General features: G+C 47.9%; 5 protein-coding genes across 5 annotated transcripts; 2 read left to right on the top strand and 3 right to left on the bottom strand.

Moving 5' to 3' along the window:
• The first annotated feature begins 241 nt into the window (after window positions 1-241).
• Window positions 242-2679, top strand: EDB82DRAFT_25076 (uncharacterized protein). Its single transcript, XM_025731539.2, has 5 exons — window positions 242-459; window positions 517-756; window positions 825-1880; window positions 1956-2290; window positions 2383-2679. Exons 2-5 carry the CDS (start codon window positions 620-622, stop codon window positions 2454-2456), a joined length of 1602 nt encoding a protein of 533 aa, XP_025590554.1. The 5' UTR covers window positions 242-459; window positions 517-619; the 3' UTR covers window positions 2457-2679.
• Window positions 2680-2748: 69 nt separating this feature from the next.
• Window positions 2749-5000, bottom strand: EDB82DRAFT_25014 (uncharacterized protein). The gene is made up of 4 exons (XM_065607314.1): window positions 4458-5000; window positions 4193-4393; window positions 3919-4115; window positions 2749-3843 (listed from the first exon to the last, which is right to left on the bottom strand). Exons 1-4 carry the CDS (start codon window positions 4507-4509, stop codon window positions 2902-2904), a joined length of 1392 nt encoding a protein of 463 aa, XP_065465409.1. The 5' UTR covers window positions 4510-5000; the 3' UTR covers window positions 2749-2901.
• Window positions 5001-9709: 4709 nt separating this feature from the next.
• EDB82DRAFT_24941 (uncharacterized protein) lies at window positions 9710-11558 on the bottom strand. The gene has a single exon (XM_025731542.2). It carries the CDS (start codon window positions 11108-11110, stop codon window positions 9854-9856), a length of 1257 nt encoding a protein of 418 aa, XP_025590557.1. The 5' UTR covers window positions 11111-11558; the 3' UTR covers window positions 9710-9853.
• A 2656-nt stretch (window positions 11559-14214) lies between these two features.
• Window positions 14215-17160, top strand: EDB82DRAFT_24751 (uncharacterized protein). Its single transcript, XM_025731544.2, has 3 exons — window positions 14215-15294; window positions 15419-16078; window positions 16134-17160. Exons 1-3 carry the CDS (start codon window positions 14371-14373, stop codon window positions 16668-16670), a joined length of 2121 nt encoding a protein of 706 aa, XP_025590558.1. The 5' UTR covers window positions 14215-14370; the 3' UTR covers window positions 16671-17160.
• On the bottom strand, window positions 17161-18694 carry EDB82DRAFT_24752 (uncharacterized protein). The gene has a single exon (XM_025731545.2). The coding sequence runs from the start codon at window positions 18566-18568 to the stop codon at window positions 17651-17653; it is 918 nt and encodes a 305-aa protein (XP_025590559.1). The 5' UTR covers window positions 18569-18694; the 3' UTR covers window positions 17161-17650.
• Window positions 18695-20183: the final 1489 nt, after the last annotated feature.

The following is a 20183-nucleotide window of genomic DNA, read 5'->3' as shown; positions in this document are numbered from 1 at the left end:
CTTGAGGCGATCCATATCATTCTTCACAACTACTACTCTCAGACCATATCATACAGTACCGTACCGTACAATACGGGACTGGACGGTATCTGCAACCACCCCCAGGCCTATTCTGGCCACAGGCCTGGAAGCATCAAGAGCCCCATCGACATCTATCCATCTTCGTGGCCCGGGGGGGCATCATCTTTTGTTTCTATCGAGACTCAACGTCAAATAGCCCTCATCCCCGGCTCTGATGACTCGAGTCTCGTCCTCTCTTACACTCTGTACCTGTTCCCATCTCTCTCCTCTGATACCAGTACCAGTACTACTATAAATATCAGCCACCACTCTCAATTCTAGCTTTGCTTATCACTCTAGACTTCGCTTGCCCATCTATCTTGTATTCAAGTATACCACAACTGTATCCACATCTTTGCACCAGTCCAAAGTATACAACTATCACAATCTTCTACTTGGGTAGTTCACACTCTCCCACTACTTTTTGCTATCTGACATAATTAAAAGCGTAGTCAGCTTGGCTCTCCCTACCACTTACGCCCACCAAACAAACATTCAAGCTTAAGCCCATCTTACGGGCTACATATCAGCCACCACGGATCCCAGAAGAAGAACCATCATGTCTCGCTCCGTGTCATCCTCACGGGGCTCTGAGTCTCCGATGGAGCCTGAACGCGCTCACAGAGCTTGTGAAAAATGTACTCGCACTAAAAAGAAATGTGACAAAGCATTGCCTGCTTGTTCTCGCTGTACTAGGTGCGCAAATTTCCTCCTATTAACCCTGAATCTTTTTCCTATTTCCTCGATTAGAACTGACTTTTCAGGCTTGCAACTACATGCTCCTACGATTTTATCTACACGGCCCCAACTACCGCTGTTGTGGAACCAGGCTATCTTGCAGGATCTACACCCAAGGAAGCTTACGGACAGGGTATATTCGATCCTGCCTTCGATGTCTCCAGCCCTATGATCATGGCATTGCTGTCTTCACGCAATATTCCTTGGCGTGAGGCCATTGAGCGCTACTTCGAAACCATGAACCCCTGGTTTTCTGTAGTTCATCCGGAACTTTTCGCTATTCGCACCGATAGCATCAGTTCCAATTCTGGCTCCGGTGCGGATCAAGGTCCTCGCGATCCTGCTGTCGCTCTCCTGATTGTCTGTATGCAACTCGTCTCTCAGTACGACGATGAGGCTGCTGCTGCAAGCACCAACGTCAATGAGGGCAAGGATATGATCGAGATGCCTGCTTATAGGGCTGCCAAGCGCGCTCTGAGTGTCCTTCGTGGTCTTTCTGCTCCTAGCATTGAGCTTGTGCAGTGCTCCATCCTGCTTGCCCTTTTTGAGTTCGGACATGGTGATGTCATGCGTGCCTATGTCAGTATTGGAGATGCCAATACAATGGCTGTCGTTCTGCACATTGGCCCTGGAAAGTATGTTGAGGCCGAACGGGAGGCTAATATACCTTACGAAGAAGAAGAACGTCGCTGCGTCTACTGGAGTCTCTTTGTGTTGGATCGTCTGATTCATGTTGACTGTTCTCTTATCCACATGCCACTTCAGGTGCCCTCCCCGGATGCAGATGACTTGTTGCCGACGAGCAACTTAATCTGGCATGACCAGAATCAGTCGCCTACACGTTCCGTTCAGCGACATCCTGCAAGTATTGCACCTTCGGTACCCCTTGGACCGTTCCAGAGAAACTGCCAATGTGCAATGCTTTACACAAGAGCCTACTCTCCTAAACCAAAGGGGAATCCAAATGCTCTGTTGGAAGAGTATGTCGAGCTCGATATTGCAACTAGGGCTTTGGTAGAGGCCATGATCATGCAGACTTCTCGTTGGGGTGACTTTTATGAATGTTTCGCGACGTGCACATGGTAAGCTCAACCGATCAGTCAAAGTAGCAGAAATACCTTGGTGCTCGTCCCTGCACCAAACTAACAATGACGCAGTCTCCTTCTCTTCCTCTATTGTCGCCAACTCCGCGCCGCCAATACTATAACATCCGCCGGACCCTTCTCCCCAACTGCCGGCGACATCGCGCCCAAAGCCATCGCCGGTCTCAACTTCACCATCCGCATTATTGCCGACACCACCACCGACCTCAACGACCAGCTTGCCCATCGACCTCACCTCCTTGCTCCCTGTTCACCTGTCACACCTTACTCAGCTTACCACTGCCTCATGGTGTTAAGTCACCTGGAGCATCTAATCCCCGAAGCTGATACACGATTTCACAACATCTTTGCGTCATTGCACTTTTTTGCTAAGAGATGGGGAGTTGCTGGTAAGTTTTTAGGCTACTGGCAAAACACACTGTCAAGAATCGAGCCATGGAGCATAAAGCAGTATAACGCATCAAGTTCTGACTCTGTACAGGACAACTTGTTAACAAGGTTGAACTGTTTCTAGCGGACTCTGATGAGACGCAATGGTGCTTCATGGATGACTGAAGCGGGCGGATCAGTCCTGTCTGCCCGAGCTCTGCGACGAGCAAGCCTCGCACATATATAATGCGTTTCACAGAAGGGACACTCACGGGTGGTGAATTTACTGGGACAGAATCAAGAACATATTTGGCAATTTCATACATTTTTAAGCCACTGCTGCATAATTCTGAATAACCGTTGTTGTGCCAGCTCTACAGCGAGGTCGATTATTTCTATATGTTTATTGTCGAACTTGTGCGTGTATATGAAAAGACATGTTTATGTACATGATCAAATTTGTATTCCGCAACGTGGAAACAGAACGCCTCAGTACCAATGCTTATTCCTGATATACGCTCAACGCCTAGTAGATTATGAGAGAGAAAGCCCCGATAATAAAAAAAAGCCCGTGTCGAGCTACAATCTCTCAAGCCATACATCTCGATATAGTAAAGTTGTCCCGGAAATATCACGGGGAGTTTCCAACAACAAGTATTAGCAGCATGCCATTCAGGATACAAGAAGCGATGAAGGTAGTCCATACTGCCATGAGGTGTGGTAAGGATAGTTGGTCGTGCCGGTACAGCGTCATACCGAGGGCACTACAAGAGGCAAACAAACTTGCGACAACGCCAATAGTGACTCCTGCATCGACTTCGGCACGGAGTTTATGTCGGCCGGTAGCGATGAGGGTGCCAGTGATAAGTAGAAGCAGGAACGACACGGCGAAGGAACTGACAGTACCCCAAAACAGCGTCTTTTCACGGTACAAGTACGCCTGCTGTTGGCCGAGACTGGGAAGAGCGTAATGAGTCGCGTATCCGCTTGTGGGGAAGCCGTCTGAACTGGCATATCCCGCTTCTTCGTCAGACTCGCTGCTATTAAAAGTTGTGCTGGAATATTGGTAAGGCGAATGGTTTGCACCGAGTAGACCCTGCCGCTCTCCGGGTTTACTGTGCTTAAACCAACCCTTTGCTTTGTTCAGAGGAATTGTAAAGATACCGTGCAGATAGTCAAACCCAGGGAAGTTGGTGCTTTCTTCAGGATTTATGTAAATAGCATATCCACTGTTATTGTCCGCGCACTCGCTCCCATTGTCGTATTCGTTCCAGTATTTGACCGGCTCATCCATATGTGCCGGGGGTAGGAATTCGAAGGTGGGTTGAGAACGGTTGGTACAATGACGGTGCGCCGAATTGATAGAACCTGCGAGGGATTGGCGGCGATAAGGATGAGCTGCTGATTCTGGCGAGCTAGGTTCACTCAATACGGGAGCAGCGGCGTTGAGAGTGCAGGTGATGTCGTCATATCGCTGTTGCAGGGAGGAGAAGTCGCGACGAGTAAAGCTTTTAGGATCGGAGAGGATGTTTTCGTATAAACGAGTGGCAAGAGTTGTAGAACCAGTCCATTTCTGCAGACGGAAAACCAATCAGTCAGTTCATGCTCCAAATGTGCTTGTACCTTGCAGCCATGATGGCGCACGCACCTTATATTTTTTAGTAATCTTTCGGAAAGCAACGGCCTGGGCATTGGCAAAGCGTTGGAGGGCTTGGATGTCACCGCCACAGCGGACAAGCTCACGTTCGTATTTGGTAAACCTTCTCTGGTGTTTGATTGCTGAATCATCGGCAAGCCCATCTCGGTTCTTTGACGCCCATCGACCAATGTTATTTTCAAGATACTCTAGTAGGGATGTCAGTTTAGGCATGCGATCGCGTGCCGCCCAAGCTGTGGCGCACAATTGCAAGTCAGAAACATACCTAAGCGGCGGGATATCTCGTCTGCTTTGCTTGAGACAAATAGTTGTAATCTCTCATGCTGGCGACCAAGTTCCATGTATAAGCCGTCTTCGAATCGACTCAACGCTTCGTCTTTTTGGCCCGGGATGGCCATGGCTGTAGCCTGGTCGCGCGTTGTGTGCATCTTGATTTCATGCTTGATGGAGTTGTAGTCGAGGTTGTCTGGATTGGAAACGATCAGTCAATTTGATGCAATCGAGCCAATGAGATTGGGGGTTCAACATACGAAGGTTCCATTCTGGAACGGATTCCCGTTCGAGATGCTCCCCGAACTTCATATCGATCGCGACAATTGATTTTTAGGAAGAGAAGGACTGGCAGGAGCGAGCAATTATAATTGCCTTGTCCAAGTCCTCGCGATTCGAGCACGAGTCGGAGGGGGAGTCAAAGCAGAATTGAATAGGTAGGTAGGAGAAGCGAGCGGTAGACGCTGCCCAAGACCAGATTAAAATTTCCGATGGCGGATAGTAGGAGTTTGTCTTTTTATAGGTTAATTAAAGGATGAAAACAGTTGTTGTAAGTCAAATGCGCAAGCCAAGACAATTTGTGATGATTCGTTCCTTAGGTGAAAAATAAGAATAATTCGATGGTTTGAGAGTGACAGGGGCGAGAATGTAAGGAACGGAGGTGTCAAGTCAAGAGAGTCTGAAGGGAATGACGTACCCGAGATATGAGGCACAGATTGTTTGGCTCGAGACACAGCCCGCTTCGAGGTCCAGACTCGTGAAATAAGGCCTATTGCGTAGGACAGGCAATGGGGTCATCAAGGCCCAAATGGCAATTGTCTGGGGCTATCGTCGGTGGCCCAAGCAGGGGACTGGGTTGTTTTAGCAGCTGGATGTGGAGACCAGAGAGTCACTTCGAATTGACTTGAACCGTTTCTGCGGGCGTTGGCGTTGCGACGGTTGCGAGCTAAAATCAAGTTGCAAATGTAGCCTGCAATAAACTCGTTGAGACTTGTGTAAGATTGACTAAGACAAGACTCGATAGTAGATGAGACCGAGGTTATATCGGACTTGCTCGTTATCAACACGAGTGAGTCCCTCCAAGGAAGAACCTGTTATCTGACCCAACCTAGTTGTGAACTCAATTCTCCGACAAGGATGGTTCCCCTCGTACTGAGTGAGATAAGAGTTTTTTTAAGAGTGCAGAACTAGTCAAGGTGAACCACACACTCTCTCAATGAGCGGCAGATAAGTCAATCAAAGGCAATTCCTCAAAGAGTAGCTGGGTGCGCTGGTAGTATTGTCTCGGACAAGTGCACGGCTTCTGAGGATGCCGAAAACAGTGTACAGGTAATAAGAGAGGCTTGAAATGCTAGATCCCTCGTCTGATAAGGAAGATAATATGAATTGTTGGCGATGGATGATTTTCTTCTTCCCTTTTTTGTTGTGTCAAACGAGTGCAAAGAGTAACAAGCGGACAAGCTCAAGCGAGACGATGCGTGGGAAACTTTTCAAGTTTATAACTATCTGCAGTCAGTTATCGTTCAGCCATTCGGTCATACACCCCTGTTCCACCTGTTACCACTCCTGTCAAGTCTATCCACTCAGCGCGTGCTTTGTATGCATCGGTAACGCCCATCCGGACAAGATCCTAGACTTGGCTTGACCCATCAATCCATTGTAGCGTAACGCAGACAACCTAACCTGCTAACCTACTATAGCTAGGTACATATGCACTGGATTCTACTCTACCAGTCGACCTGAAGGACGGGGGTAGTGGGTCTCCGGGTTCTGGAGACGGTGGAGGATCAAGGGTCCTCGTTTTGGTGTTCGTCGTAGCGGAACAGTTGCACAGGCAAGCTTCAGTGCCAAAAGTATGCACATAGACGAAACACGGCGATAATCTGGACCTTTTTCTTAATCAGTGACTTGCACTTGCAGGGAGTGTGCCATATCTCGGCTGGAGATGTCTAACTCTAATGAATTAGTAATAGAGAGGGGTAGAGAGAATAGAGCTCCTGGCGTCAACTTAGAAAGCCGTTCCCACCAAAGAAAGAGTGCCATGCCGTGTCGCCAGGAGAATTCTTTTTGGTAGCGGATAAAGTTCAAAAGTACCGTACAGACAGTGCCGCGTCGTGTTGTATGCATGTATGTCTCGGCTTCGATCATGGGAAACGTGATACAGTAGGATTGATCCAATGTGGTGCCGTAGATTGGTACCTAGGCTAAGTAGGCTTAGGCCAGCTTCTTACAGAAATCACTCCCATGGGAAAGGCCCGAATTTTTACCAACAGTTGAAAGGTAGGCATGTTCTTTTGGCAACTACTACAAACGGGGCCTTCCTTCCATTTATTGTTACCGACAGCTATTGATAACATTAGGCAGTACCTACTAAGGATGTAGCTATTCTCTCAAAGTGGGATAGAGGTAGTTAACTGTACCCTTTCTTCTTACATTGCCTACCCGATCCACGGTCATGAACCCTTGTCTTTTTTTTTATCGATTAACTATGGGTTGCTTTGATGCAGGACGTCGAGTGGCGTTTTTCCATGACTCCCCGGCTAAAGTGAGTCTCGGCCATCATCGTACATATTCGCAAGTTTTTCTGATTTCATTGTGGGACGTTGACAGTAGACATAACGGTCCAGGCGATTGTCTACTATTCAGCCCTGGGAGGCTCAAGAGTACCCATAACAGTACTCCGTCATCATGCTTCTCCAGGAATTTTAGTGCACCATTTCTCACCATTCTCCATGCTTGCATCAACCATGTGCTGGTTTCACTGGTCCTGTCTTGTCGACAAGGAAGCTTGGCAGGGGCCCACCCAATAACAGGAAACCTTTAATCCGCTGGGAGTGACAGGAACCTGACAAAAGGAAAAAGAGGAGAATCAATAAAAAAAAGCCAATGGTCTTTTTCTTAACCATCACTATGAGAGCTCCAAGTTTCCTCCCGCCTTAAAAGGCTTGGCTCTCTTGAGCCGCCATCTCCACTGTCGACACCATAAGCGATGGCCACGGAAACAGATACGCGATTTGGCTCTTGTCTATTTTTGATGCACTAACGAGTGTAGTACAAAGATAGTTTTCTCTTGTTGTCTCTTGTCTCGGCAAACTCGTTTCGGCAAACCTGTTTAGGATCCGCCCTGCAACTTCTGGCATGTGCAACTATATGCAACATTGTCTGCAAGACCTGCTCCAGATAAACGTCTTTGAGCCTGGAGATCGTTGCGGGTCGTATGGTATTTAGCCGCCATGTACCCATACACGCCGTAAAATAACTAGCAACGATCTAACGGTTGGCCCTGGCAAACAATCGTCTCGCGACCCTTGTCCTTTGCGGCTCAGTGAATAAGCTCTGTTCCTGGATGATTACCTTGAGCCTCCTTGTCTGCGCCAAAGACGAATGGGGCTCCGAGGTGTGTATGGTTTCGAGGACTTTATGAGCTGTCTGAAGAAAAGCACGGCAAGAAACATAATTGGCCGAGCGAGTTATGGTAGCTGAGAGCCTATACGTAAATATCCCACGCACTGCAGATACAGATATACCAAATTGGGATCTCGGTCTGTCAATATGCATATTCTACCCCTACCTATGCGGTAAACCATGGGGTGGCATAACCTCATCCCTCAGCTTCTGGTTCTTATAAACGATATGCTGGGGGTTTCTATGGGTATCCCCCGTCTTGTCTCCATCCATCTTGAGCAAACCCAGTTCTATTACGGGCCAGACCCTGAAAGTTGCCCCTGCTATATCCGTGTGTATATATACAGAGTAGGCAACTCAGAACTTGCCTCTCGACAAAGGTCCCTTCTAATGAAATACATAAGATATCCTCCAGGGGTATGTTGCGTATGTTACCCACAACCCGTACAGCCGCCTTAGCTATGGACCGTGCGTGTGCGATGCATGTGGAACTTCCATTGCAGAAGTTACGAGAGGAATGTAATTCGTAGTCCATAAACGGTAATCAGTCATGCCTGTCTTTGCCAGATTAACTCTTGACACCCGTCGTTATCGGGTAGAACGGCATGCCCTGAACAGGTCTTTGTCTTATTCCCGCACCTTCTGAGTTTGTTCCATGTTCCATGCAAGCAAATAACAAGTGATCGTGTTCTAGATCTCTGGTTCCAGACAACTTGACTCAGCCGTCCAACCGCCAGCCCCGTCCCTGACTCAAAGAAGGGCATCCATAATCTGCCTCCATCACACACTGCCCAAATAACCAATTGATCACATACACCGGTCGCCAGTGCGGAAAGCCAATGCTTTTAGAATCACTAATCCTTTTCACTTGCAGAGGAGATTGATCTTTGACTACGCACTGGTCATGCTCACTGGTGACGAGTATTAGACCATAATTTTGCTTGACTGCCAGCACCGATTGCGCTGTACTGTTTAGACATGGATGCCTGCAAACAACAGCATTCCCACTATGCGACGTGGTATTGCATGCATGTGCGTGCTTCAGGTCCTGGTTCACCTCACACAAAGGGTAACATGTCAAGTGACCACATCAAGTCAGAAAGGGTCCGAATATGAACCCCATATTACTGCCCACAAACTAAAACAACCTACCCAACAAGCTTATTAAGTATCGGTCAACTTGGTAGACGCGGAAGTATCACTGACATGAGAGGGCTTGTGGATCTAAAATAGCCCCAACGTTAGAACTCGTGTGTCATCAAATGAGTTACAAGTGGCTGTGTCCTGAGAGAAGCTTCTGACAAGTCAGTATAACTCAAAGATGCTATGATTTGTGAACTTGACAATAGAACAATATTCTGAGGCTGTGGCAACATGCTCAAAGATAATCTAAACATTTGTCAGGTTGACAACAATTGCTACACTGTCACAAACCATGTGAGCCTTTGTGCATCGACAGCTCCCAGCATAATCTGGTCCAGTGTCTGTGGTGACTTGGCATGGTTTGCTGATGATAAGGAATTTTCGAGGCAATGATCTACGGCATTAGCCAGCACGATCAATATACCTAATGCCCGTTCTCGCCATGAACTGTGCATATGCCGAGGCCGTTAATGGTTCCCAAAGATGCATGCACTACGCCACAAACTCACCGCAATCTTGATTGTGTAAATTGAGGCTCCTGTATAAGCACGTGAAATTCTGTAGTGCTGCAAAACTTACTGGGTTGTATAGTTAATTGAGAACCAGGTGGACATCGATACTCTAGGGTAAACACAAAGGAATTTATAAGCAGGTTGGTACATTGATTTTCTCGTCACTCAAAATATAGTGCCTTGTAAGTTTTGGGCATTTATCAACTTAACTGAATATTCCCAAATTAATAAAACCATAATGGCTTCAGGCTGTCATTCAACACGTCCATACGTGCCTGGCCAAGACAATATTGGCACACCACCTTAGTCTATGGACTGAGCACCACAATACTTGAGTAACAAGGATATGACTTGAAGTGAACAGATCAATTGATGCAGTGAAGGATGTATCCAGATTTACAGTGGTGTGCTTACTGCCCGTCCAATGCTCATATACCTGTCTATAAAACGCCAAACCCCATATAATGTCTTTACCCAAAGACATCCGTCCAGAATGATTCCCAGTCATAATCGCCAATGCGCTTCCATAATACATCAAGTCTAGACCTGCCAGACAGAATTCTAGCCTAATAACATTAGCCCGAGGGCCTTCGCTCTCATCTCGACACAGGTGCCTCAGTTTTAAAATCCAAAATGCTGCCAGCTTCCAAAACGCCTACCAGATTCCCCCTTTCTAATACAGCCACGACAGACTCACGAGTGCATACCAGATCCTCATCATCCAAGGACGACTGTATGTTGTTCAAGATGATTTGTGCTTGACGAATCGCAGTGTCCGAAGAGAGTGATATCATGCTGCTCTTGGACACGAGAGAGCTTGGGATGTCTTTTAAGCTTTTATTCAAATCATGTCTTCCAATTCCACGTATCGTGCTGGGTGAGGCAACATGATCCTGTACCCTGACCCAGCCTGTCGAAGAGTCAAGGCCTGCACGTAGCAAGTCGAAGCCCAAACTGGATTCCACTGTCTCCGCCGCGGGTGGAATATCGCACCAGCTGATGGCAATTTCCCCGATGGTCTGAGGTTGTCGAGCTGCAGCGCCAATAGCACCACCGGGATGATTCTTTGCAAAAAGAGATGCAATGTTTGCGTTCATCTCTTTTGCAGCCGTAATTGCAATTGCATCGCCGATGGCCAGCGCAACAGTTGTCGATGTAGTAGGAGCGGATACACCAAACGAAGTCTTCTCAGGCTCTGGAATTGGTGCAGGAAGCAGGATTGTGTTAGGTCGGTGCTTGAAGAATTCGCAGGTGTCAGGTGTTGTGTGTGATGTGAGAAGTATAGTTGGCAGAGACTCATCAAGATGAGGTAGCATGAGTAGAAGCTCCTGAGTCTTGCCGGAATATGTAATGAACATGAGCGTGTCGTTGTGCCCAACAATACCTAGATCACCATGCAAGGCTTCTGTTGGATGAAGAAAAACAGCGTGAATGGCAAGACTCTTGAAAGTGGCCACAAGCTTCTGTCCGATGTGTCCAGATTTGCCCACACCAATGACAACAACTTTTCCATTTGTTGACTGCTGTCGTGTGATAGCCTGTACTGTCTGACTGAAGCCATCGCGGGCTACAGGATCTGTTTCATAAAGCCGTGAAAGGTTCCTTAGAGCTACTGCTTCTGTGTTGAGCACATGGAGCCCATCCTGAAGACGCTGGTCCTTAGTCTGAAACTCCCCTCGAAGCTCTCGGTCCAAAGCCAATGGGTCAATGGGTTCACAAAAAGCATCCACCGGCGGCGATGAAGACGGGGTAGGAGGAGAGGGAGGAGGCATGGCAGGGCATGAGGAAGCCCCGAGTACCACAACTGCACTTGTCTGGACAGGCCCGTGGCCAGGTTGCGGTAAAGTTGTCATGATACCGAGACTTGAAAGTGAGTTGATTGGGAAACCTGAAAGCAAAAATAGCGTTTTGGGGTAAACCGACTGGCCTTTCGTCGTAATGGCCGAGCGCCTCTTTGACTGTATAGGTTTTCGTACAATATGTAGTTGATTTGATTCAATGTTTCCGTTGCGAATTAGAAACCCACAAAACCCTTATCTTCAACGGGAGTGGTTGGGTAACAAAGTTTGATAGCGACCAAAAGATCACAGCCTGGCGGTGCACTGCCAGAAACCAACAGTAAGTATAGATGGAAAAGAGAGAAGAGAAGGTCTAATGTTGGTCAAGTAAAATCGAGATGGCGGATTGCGTCTTTAAGAAATTGCTCGATCCCTGGCCAGAGTCATGGATAGCTTACGTTTATGAAAGCGAGATCTGGGGAGGAAGAGAGCTTGTCCTTGTCCAATTGGCCGCGATTTCGATTGCGAAAGCCTTTAGCAACCCGATCCAGACATAGTCCCTCAGATGAGTGGATGCGACAAGAGTCCGGCTCTATCCGGAGGGCCTAACTATCACTATCGCGGTTCTTTAATAGACTTCAGATCGAGCAAGAAACAGGAGACTGGACAGTGTCATCTCTGGAACTTGGGCGTCTGCCCTGGAAAGGCTTCTGTCTATTGACGAATCCTGCATCATAGATTCTCTAACACCATTCAGAGAGAAGAGGGGTCCTCGTTAGCTGCTCGATCCGGACTGTCTTGTTCGGATCGTTCCTCGGTGGGGCGGGGTTGCAAGACCCTGGCAGGGTAGTAAACAAAAAGTCTATGATTCTATGAAGAAAAGCCATGGACGAACCAGAGTTCGGGTCGGAACCACTTTGGAAGGAATGGCGCAAGCGGTGCGATTAGATGCCGAGCTGAGTAAAGCCGTTTACCGCAATTGCTTGGCCTCCATGGCGCCGCACGTTTGGATATGATGACTCGATCGAAGTCGCGCAAATCGAAATTCGAAACTGCTAAACGATGAGCACAGTATGTAGTGTGATGAGCCTGTTGTATAAGGATCTCCATGATGAGCAATACATAGAACCTGGAGCCCCAGAAACATAAAGATAAGCTCAAAAGGAAGATTAATGGATTAGTGCCTAGCTTGCACGTGCTGGAAGTTTTTGGCGCGTTTCCCTTAGTAACCTTGGTTGATCTTTACTGCTCTTACCATTTTGGTGGCAGATGCTTATCATCTTATCAATCAGACAGTTTCGGCGATAGGCAGGAGCAACTGGTCTGTTGTTAAGCGCGTTGATCTCTAAAACACTAACACCATAACCAAGTCTTGTCGAATTCAGGCTGACTTTTAATCAACACCTGCTCTTGGAATTAATCGTTCATCTTCTCATCATTACCCCCGCAAACATGTCACGCAATTTCCCCATACGTGCATTGAATAGTCCGCGGCCCCCATGTTTCTGCAGCGTCACCTCATGCGGATAATCGCGTTATGTGAGACCTCGATCCTGCTGAGTACGTGCTATCTTGCATCAAACATCCGCTTCTGCCACCAATCAATGTGTAGTCGGGGGCTGTTCTCCATCGGATACAACTGCACTGCACACTCCAACCGACATCCCGCCTTGGTGCACGTGGAACAAAGACAGGTTATACAGCATCCAAGCAGGTAAGCAGAAGTGTTACAGCTTCTGACAGCCGATCAAATCGCAAAGAATGGTTTTCTCGAATGGCTAATGGGCAGCTGGCTGCTAAACGCCATATTCACGAAGATCTCTCTTGGCACACACAAGCGACAAGATCATGAATTGCAGTACGATTAGTTACGCGCGTCTCTTCAACTATAATTAAGAGAGAATCTGCAGAGTGATGTGATCGTCATTTGCGTCTGGCCGGGGTCTGTGGCGGATTCAGACTTGGGTTTCAGATAAGTTTGAAACGTAGGTTCGCTGTCCAGACCTCCATAAGGAAAACATGGCGCATATCTATCTTGGCGCAAGGGATGGCGACAAGGGGAGTTCTGTAATTGATTACTCTCAGCCTTCGCCCAACGGCTACTCGAAGTATTGCGTCTGGCAGCTGAACTTGCGCTGAAAGATGCTGCAAGCCACAGGGGCAGAAAAATTATGTCCCTTTTTTCTGCAAGCCATCAACGGCTGCAAATGCGAAATAGGAAAAGAACCCCCACTCAGTCAAGGCCTGGCGTCCCTGACATGATCTAAAGCGCATCTAGAGAAGCGCTACATGGCACTATTGATGGTTACCGGTGATAAACGAAACAATCTCAGCAGAAACTATTGATGCCGGGCTAGATCCAGGGATCATTTTTTCTTCTTCTGCTACTTCTTTTTCTTCCTCGAGCTATTTGATAACATACCCACACGTCCGTATTGGATAATGGAAAAAGGGGCCAACTTTGAAATGTTCGTTCCGGGACATTCGGAAACTGTGATTCCCAGCCACAGGTTTGACTATTGGCATTGGGGCGACGCCCAGGCACCATGAGCAATCTGTCGTTTAGTGTACGCTGGGAGCAAAGTTTTGATTACGGCGAACCTGTACATCGCGTTAATTACACACGCTCTGGACAGAACCGCTTAGGTACAGGCATTCCAACGTTCATCGGCAATGGATTGCGGCACTACATTGAAGTCAACCCCTCTGAAATTACGGGCGTTTACTCGTATTTAGAGAATCCCTCTCAAGACGAACGCATTCCAATGCGGCTGAGACCCGTCATGGTGGCAGTGTATACAGTAGAATGCTGTTGTACCACCCCTGAATCGTATGTAGACGATTGCCCACTCAGAATCAAGACAGGGTTAGCGGCTCCCGGGACGCCGCGTCAAGCCTGGGCTTGACTAGTGATCAGAGACTAGGGAGAGCCCTTGCTTAACCCAGGCTTGTGCTTCACTTACGAAAGTGTTGAAGTTCTCAGGCAAGCAGATATCGGGCAAATAGAATAAACAGATACGAGACGAAGGAGTGGTAGGATAAGCTGATGTGGAGACGATAGTATCTGTCGACACGTTACCCATCCTATCCATGAATGGACAAGACTTTTGAGTAGCTGCACAAAACGTGATCCCAGTTTTGTCGAATTCCATTTCTTGGGCTGTCGTCACATTATCTCGATCCCTGTCCTGCCCTCATTCTTTCTTACAGGCCGCTGCAACTTATAGCCTCTCAGCACCACTCTCATTTTTCGTTTCCCTTTTTCGTTTCTTTTCACTCCATCCTTCCTTACATGTATTTTGTTCCAGTTTTGTTTTCACCAGCAGCGTTTGACAATGGGTATTCATTTAAGCTCCTCCTGGAGAACCCCTAGAGGCTGGAGGTTGATCACCGTCACACTCGTCGTCCTGACCTTGCTGCTTGTTATACCCCTCCATCGACTCAGCGACGATTCCCCGGGCGTCTACGGCCATCTGACAAAATATCTCAGCCATGAGGGTGCTGCCTACGATGTCGAAGAAGGCTTCGTCGCCAACCTCAACGAAACGACCAACGAGCAAATATTAAATGATGAAGAACCCGTCCGAGAGATCTCTTACGATACAGACTCACCCCAATACACTGGCGAGGAGGACAAAGAGCCCCCCAAGAACGTCGAGACGCCTTCTGTAGCCCAGCAGCCAGAAGGCGATAGAAGACTGAACGATGACGATGATGGATCAGTGCTTGAAGTCGATCGCAGCACCGAGAGCGAACTCCCCCCTAGCATACAAATCCACAGCACACCAACCTACAGCGAGGCACCTGAAGAGACCAACAAACCAGAGAGCATTGAGATCAAGCCGCAGGGTGATGAATTCAACGAGCACAAGGGAAACAGCGACAAGCCCCATCAAGTCGAGAATAAATTTCATGATAACGATGATGAGCGACCTGGCGAAATTAAGGTTCCTGACCTGGCGCAGAAACATGAGTACCTGGAAAACGAAGACGGCAATGGCGCAACGGCAACTAAAGCTTCTGAAGTAGTGAGCTCCACGACCAGCGTCGCAGGAGAGTTTACCCCTTCACAAACGGCAGAATTGGATGTTCCCTCGGGCCCTCTGTCTAATTGGACTGGTGTTTGCGAAGGATTCCCTAATACGGATGGCATCATGCTTGTCATGAAAACGGGTGCTACTGAAGCTTTCACCAAGCTCCCGGCCCATCTCCTGACGAGTCTGCAATGTCTGGACGACTATCTCCTATTTTCTGACTTGGTAAGTAAACTATTTTTGGATTTTCAAGGGAGGTGACGCAGGGGGACCCTTTGCGCCACCTATGGAATTTTATATCAAGCCACAGTTCCATGAGCGATACAACTGAGCTAACCATTTCGGACAGGACCAACAAATTGATAAGTACCAAATCTACGATGTCCTGAAGGATGTCAAGGACGATGTCAGGAAAGGCCGAAAAGAGTTTGATCTTTACAAGGCACAGGTTGATTGCCCAATCCCCCAACAGTATTGCACCGCCGACATGACCGGCAAGGATGGCTGGAATCTTGATAAGTACAAATTCCTCCATATGGTTGAGAAAGCCTGGGAGATGCGCCCTAATAAGGAGTGGTATGTGTTCGCTGAGGCCGATACCTACGTCTTCTGGCCGAACTTGGTGTGGTACCTTCGCAACAAGGTCAATGGCACAGAGACTCCGTATGTCGGAAGTGTCGCGATGCTCAAAGGCAAGCCCTTTGCTCATGGAGGTAGTGGCTATGTCATCCATGGTGACACCATGAGGAAGATGGCCCAGATCCCTGACCTGGCACACAAGTACGACATGATGGCCACGCACGAATGTTGTGGCGATTACCTCATGTCCCTTGCTGTCATGGAGACAGGCAAGAAAGTCAAACAGGCGCACCCAATGTTCAACGGCGAGAAGCCGGTTACTTTGCCCTTTGGTAACAACCACTGGTGCGAGCCCCTCCTGACTATGCACCACATGGACCCCGAGGAGGTCAGCAATGCCTGGCACTTTGAGAAGACTCGACAGAAGAAGGTATGTTTTATGACTATCTGTGAAAAGGAAAACAGTAATTGACATCAAACGATAGGGCCCTGTTCAAATCCGGGAAATGTACCATCAGTTCTGGGCCCCCAAGCTGGAATCGGAACACGATGAATGGGACAACTTATCTGATGATGTCTGCTATATCGGTTTCGGCGCTGACGCCCAAGCCAAGGCCTCGGATCACCAAAGGAATCGACAAAGGAAGGAGGGTGACAAGAATGCCGTCGAGCAGCAGGCGCACCGTTCCAAAGAGCATTGTGCCAAGGTTTGTGAAAGTGATGGCCTCGGCATATCTGAGAATGATTACTACGGCCTCAAGGATGACAATGAGCGCAACAAAATGATCAAGAACCGTTACAACCAAAAGAGGGGCGACAAGAACTGGAATGGCAGCCGCCGTTGCTTCCAATGGCGCTACCACAACAACGTTTGCTGCGTTGCCAAAAGTTTCAAGAGAGGAAAGCCTCGCAGGGAACCAAAGCCAGAGGAGAAATGGACGAGCGGCTGGTTCGTCCAGGGCATCAACGACTGGATTGATGCCAAGGGCGACTGCACACCCAACTGGAAGGACCCCAGATAAAACATCGGAGCACCACGACGTGCATTCTCGTTTCTATTTCTATTTCACTGCCAAAGGGGGCAGAGTATGGCTATGAGTGGTGTTTGTCATTATTACCTTATGGAACGGCGTTAACGGATTCGGGTAATTTCCACTATCTATGATAAAGGGACACACACCTTGGACGCAGACGGGTATTTTCTTCTTTTGTTTTTCGGTCAATTTCTGTGTTGGCGCAACTTTGCATGGTCGGTCTGTTGGTTAGAGTAGAGCGGATTGGAGAGAATTACTACTCGCTTCTCTGTTGTTAGATGAAGAGTTTAGAACGGGTAGTCGACGAGTTTACACCATACACAACGGAATGGGTAGACTTTTCTATAACGGATTAGAGACACATGATAACAAAAGCTCTATACAAGAAAGATTCTGTTTGTTACTGTTAACATCCGATATGCCAGTGACAACGTATACCGATAGGTAAGAGCCATGACGTCTATTCCAGCTTCTGACGCGCGTGGAATTTAAGCCATGTTGGTAGATCCATCTCCATCTTTAAAATTGCATCATAAGTCGATCTATTATTTACCCGACTAACCCGGACGCTTGCACCGAGGCATCACTCCATTTGTGCTTTTGGTTCTTAAGCAATGACATCTTATCACTAATAGGAAAGGTATTTGAATTGCGTCATGCCATGATATGAGAATGATCAACTACACCTGCTGTTTTGAGTCTTCCCCTCATTGTGCTTTTGAGTGATTTGGCCAAAAATGACATTTATCATCTATGCTTGCGAAGTTTGAATAAAAATAAATTGCATGCACATGCTAATAACCGAATGTTCCTCATATGATGTCGCAACCGTTAATAAGTAACAAAAAATCCAGAGTTTGTCGGCTCTCTTGCCGTCGTCGTTGTTTTCATGTCGTCATACCCATTCTGGGTTGTTTTCGTTCTATCGTTCCACCTGTTTCTTCTTGATTTGTCTTGGTCTAGAATGTTTATTGGCCCTTCTTTCCTCCATGGCGTCCACATCTGTGTGGGTTCTTGGGTGACTTCATGTAGCAGTATGGCTTTGAGTCCTCACCAGCGGGCTTTCCGAAGCTCTCCTTGATAGAGCAGTACTCGGAGCCCTCGGGCATCCAGTCCTTGAGATGACGGTGTAGCTCGCATCGCGAGATTCCGCACTTTCTGCAGTAAACTTGCCCCTTGACACGCAGCTGCTCAATGGTACCTTCTTTCTCGGGATCTCTCTCTTGTCGATGAACAAGAGGACCAGCTCCTCGCCAAGCCCATTCCATGTCGTTTGGCCCCGAGTACCGACTGGAAAGGGGCACAGTGCCGTGCAATCGTCGGTGAATATCGTAAAAGTTGGAGTTAGTGAGACCGAAACAAACACTGTCAATGGGGTCGAGGTGATCAAAGATAGTGTAGTGAAGCTCTGAAGGAAGGTCCAGTAGGGTATGATCCTTAGGAGGCTGTGGCTGAGTTTGTGGGATTGGTTCATAGTCCATCACAGAGTATGAACGGCGAGGGGGAGGCAACTTGGGTCGATGGGCAACCTGGATTTTGCGGTTCTCAACTGGAGCCTCGGGGAATACAGGCTCTTGACGTTCGGTGGGAGAAGGAGAGTCGTTCTCAGGGATAGGAGCTTGACGTTCAATGTGGGCTGCGCCAGAATGTGATGCAGCGACATGGTCGCCTTGGTAGTCGGTCATTGACCAGCCTCGTCTGGGTGCCTTCATCATTCCTCTCTTCTTGTTGAGTTCCTGCATCCGCTTGGCATGTTCCTCTCGGGTCATCGATGTTGATGAGTCAGTCCTGCCAAGGCTAGGACGCTTCATGAGAGGACCATCGGTGGCCTCGTAGGTTGGTGTCCCGGCGGGAGAGAATGTGGGATCAGTCAGTACTTGAACCATTGTTGCTTTCTTGCTCAATGTCAAGTGTATAGTGCGTATGGTTGCTGAGTGCAGTCACAGTTACTGTGATATAATATAATGTGATGTAATGTGGATTGAGAATACGGTGAACTGGAGGGGAGTGGTCCACTTCTTGATGCGTGTGATGATGTTATGTATATCGGCGTCGGCTGTATGAGTATTGATGAGGTTGGAGCCTCACTAGCAAGTTCATGAGCAGATGAAGAGGGTATAAATTCAAAGTTGTTGTTATGAAAATTCAATACAGGGCAGGGGCTGGTTTTGTAAAGTGGCGACGCGATTCGGTTATAAAGACAACTGACGACAAGATTGAATTGTCCAGGCCAGGAGCGCCGGTCGGAAACCGATGGTCGGTCGACGCCGTTTGGTTTTTGGTGGGTGGTGTGATGGGTCCCGGGACCATAGTGGGCCAATTCGAGATTGGAAGTTCTGTTTGTCTTGGTTCTGCCAGGCCAGGCCCAGGGACTTAAGCTAATGCTATCATGGCTAGATTGTCTGAGGCACAGACAGTTGTGTGCTTCCCACCTCTATTTTTTCTCTCTATCAATCTTTTTTACTGGCTATCTGATGTACCTAGAATGGTGATGCCGAAGACCGCGCGATACCGGGGGCCCTGATTCGAGAAATTGTGGCAAGGCGCTATGATATGTACTACGGTAAAAGTCTATCCGGAGGTCGATCCATGTTCGGGAATTGGGCCTGGTGATCAAAAGCCATAACAATGTACTACCTACTGCTATTACATACAGTACCTATTGGTCCTCGGCTTGTCATCGTACGACGGGAAGAAGCGAGAAAAGTCTTTCCCCAGACGATTGTGATGTCGCAGAGTGCTGTACAGTATGTCATGTGGGGAAGATCGTACCCAAATACAGCCTGACAGGCACCTCTTTCTCATGTTTCAAGCCTTCCGAAAACGCGACAGGTCTAGTTATTGTCTTGGTGTGATAGACTGACTGACAACGAATCTTGCAGCGACCGTGCAACCTCCTTTCTTAGGTTCTGTGTCTGATATCCTTTCGGAACGACGTCCATGTCGAAGCCGTCGTCCAAGAAAGTCGTCTCAACCCCAGTCTCAACGTCATTATGGATACTAGCTACAGTCCCCTAGTCCCCTCAATTCAAGCGCACCAAGAGAGAGACCCGCTGAGTGCGGAGCGGAGCGGAGCCGATCGTCATTCAGGGTCGTTAATGTCTGGACAAATCTTGATGCTTCTTTAGTAGCAAGAAGTCAGTATCGAAAGGACTATAAAGCTGAAGAGTCTAGAGATCGAGATTGAATCAAGACTAAGCAAAATAAAAATATCGATATGCTCATTCATAGGCCGGCATCAAAGTCAAAATCTGTCTATCAACAGCTCTATCTTCTCAAGAGACTGTCTCTTGTCTGACTATCATGTGAGCGGGATTGGGTTTGCAGCTGCAGTTGCTAGTTGGAGGAAGTACTGCTATAGGACTGTTTGCTGTTGAAGCAATTTCATCTTCCGACTTCATGGTATTGAATTGGTGGTGGTTGCGGAATTCCCACTCCCCCCGAGGCTAAGTGATTTCTTTGTTATGTCTAACGCGGCACATCTGGTTAAAATGGATTGAG

The sequence above is a fragment of the Fusarium venenatum genome (assembly GCF_020744135.1).
Source record: "Fusarium venenatum strain MPI-CAGE-CH-0201 chromosome Unknown EDB82scaffold_1, whole genome shotgun sequence".
Classification (NCBI taxonomy): domain Eukaryota; kingdom Fungi; phylum Ascomycota; class Sordariomycetes; order Hypocreales; family Nectriaceae; genus Fusarium; species Fusarium venenatum.
This window is presented reverse-complemented; position numbering and strand designations above follow the sequence as displayed.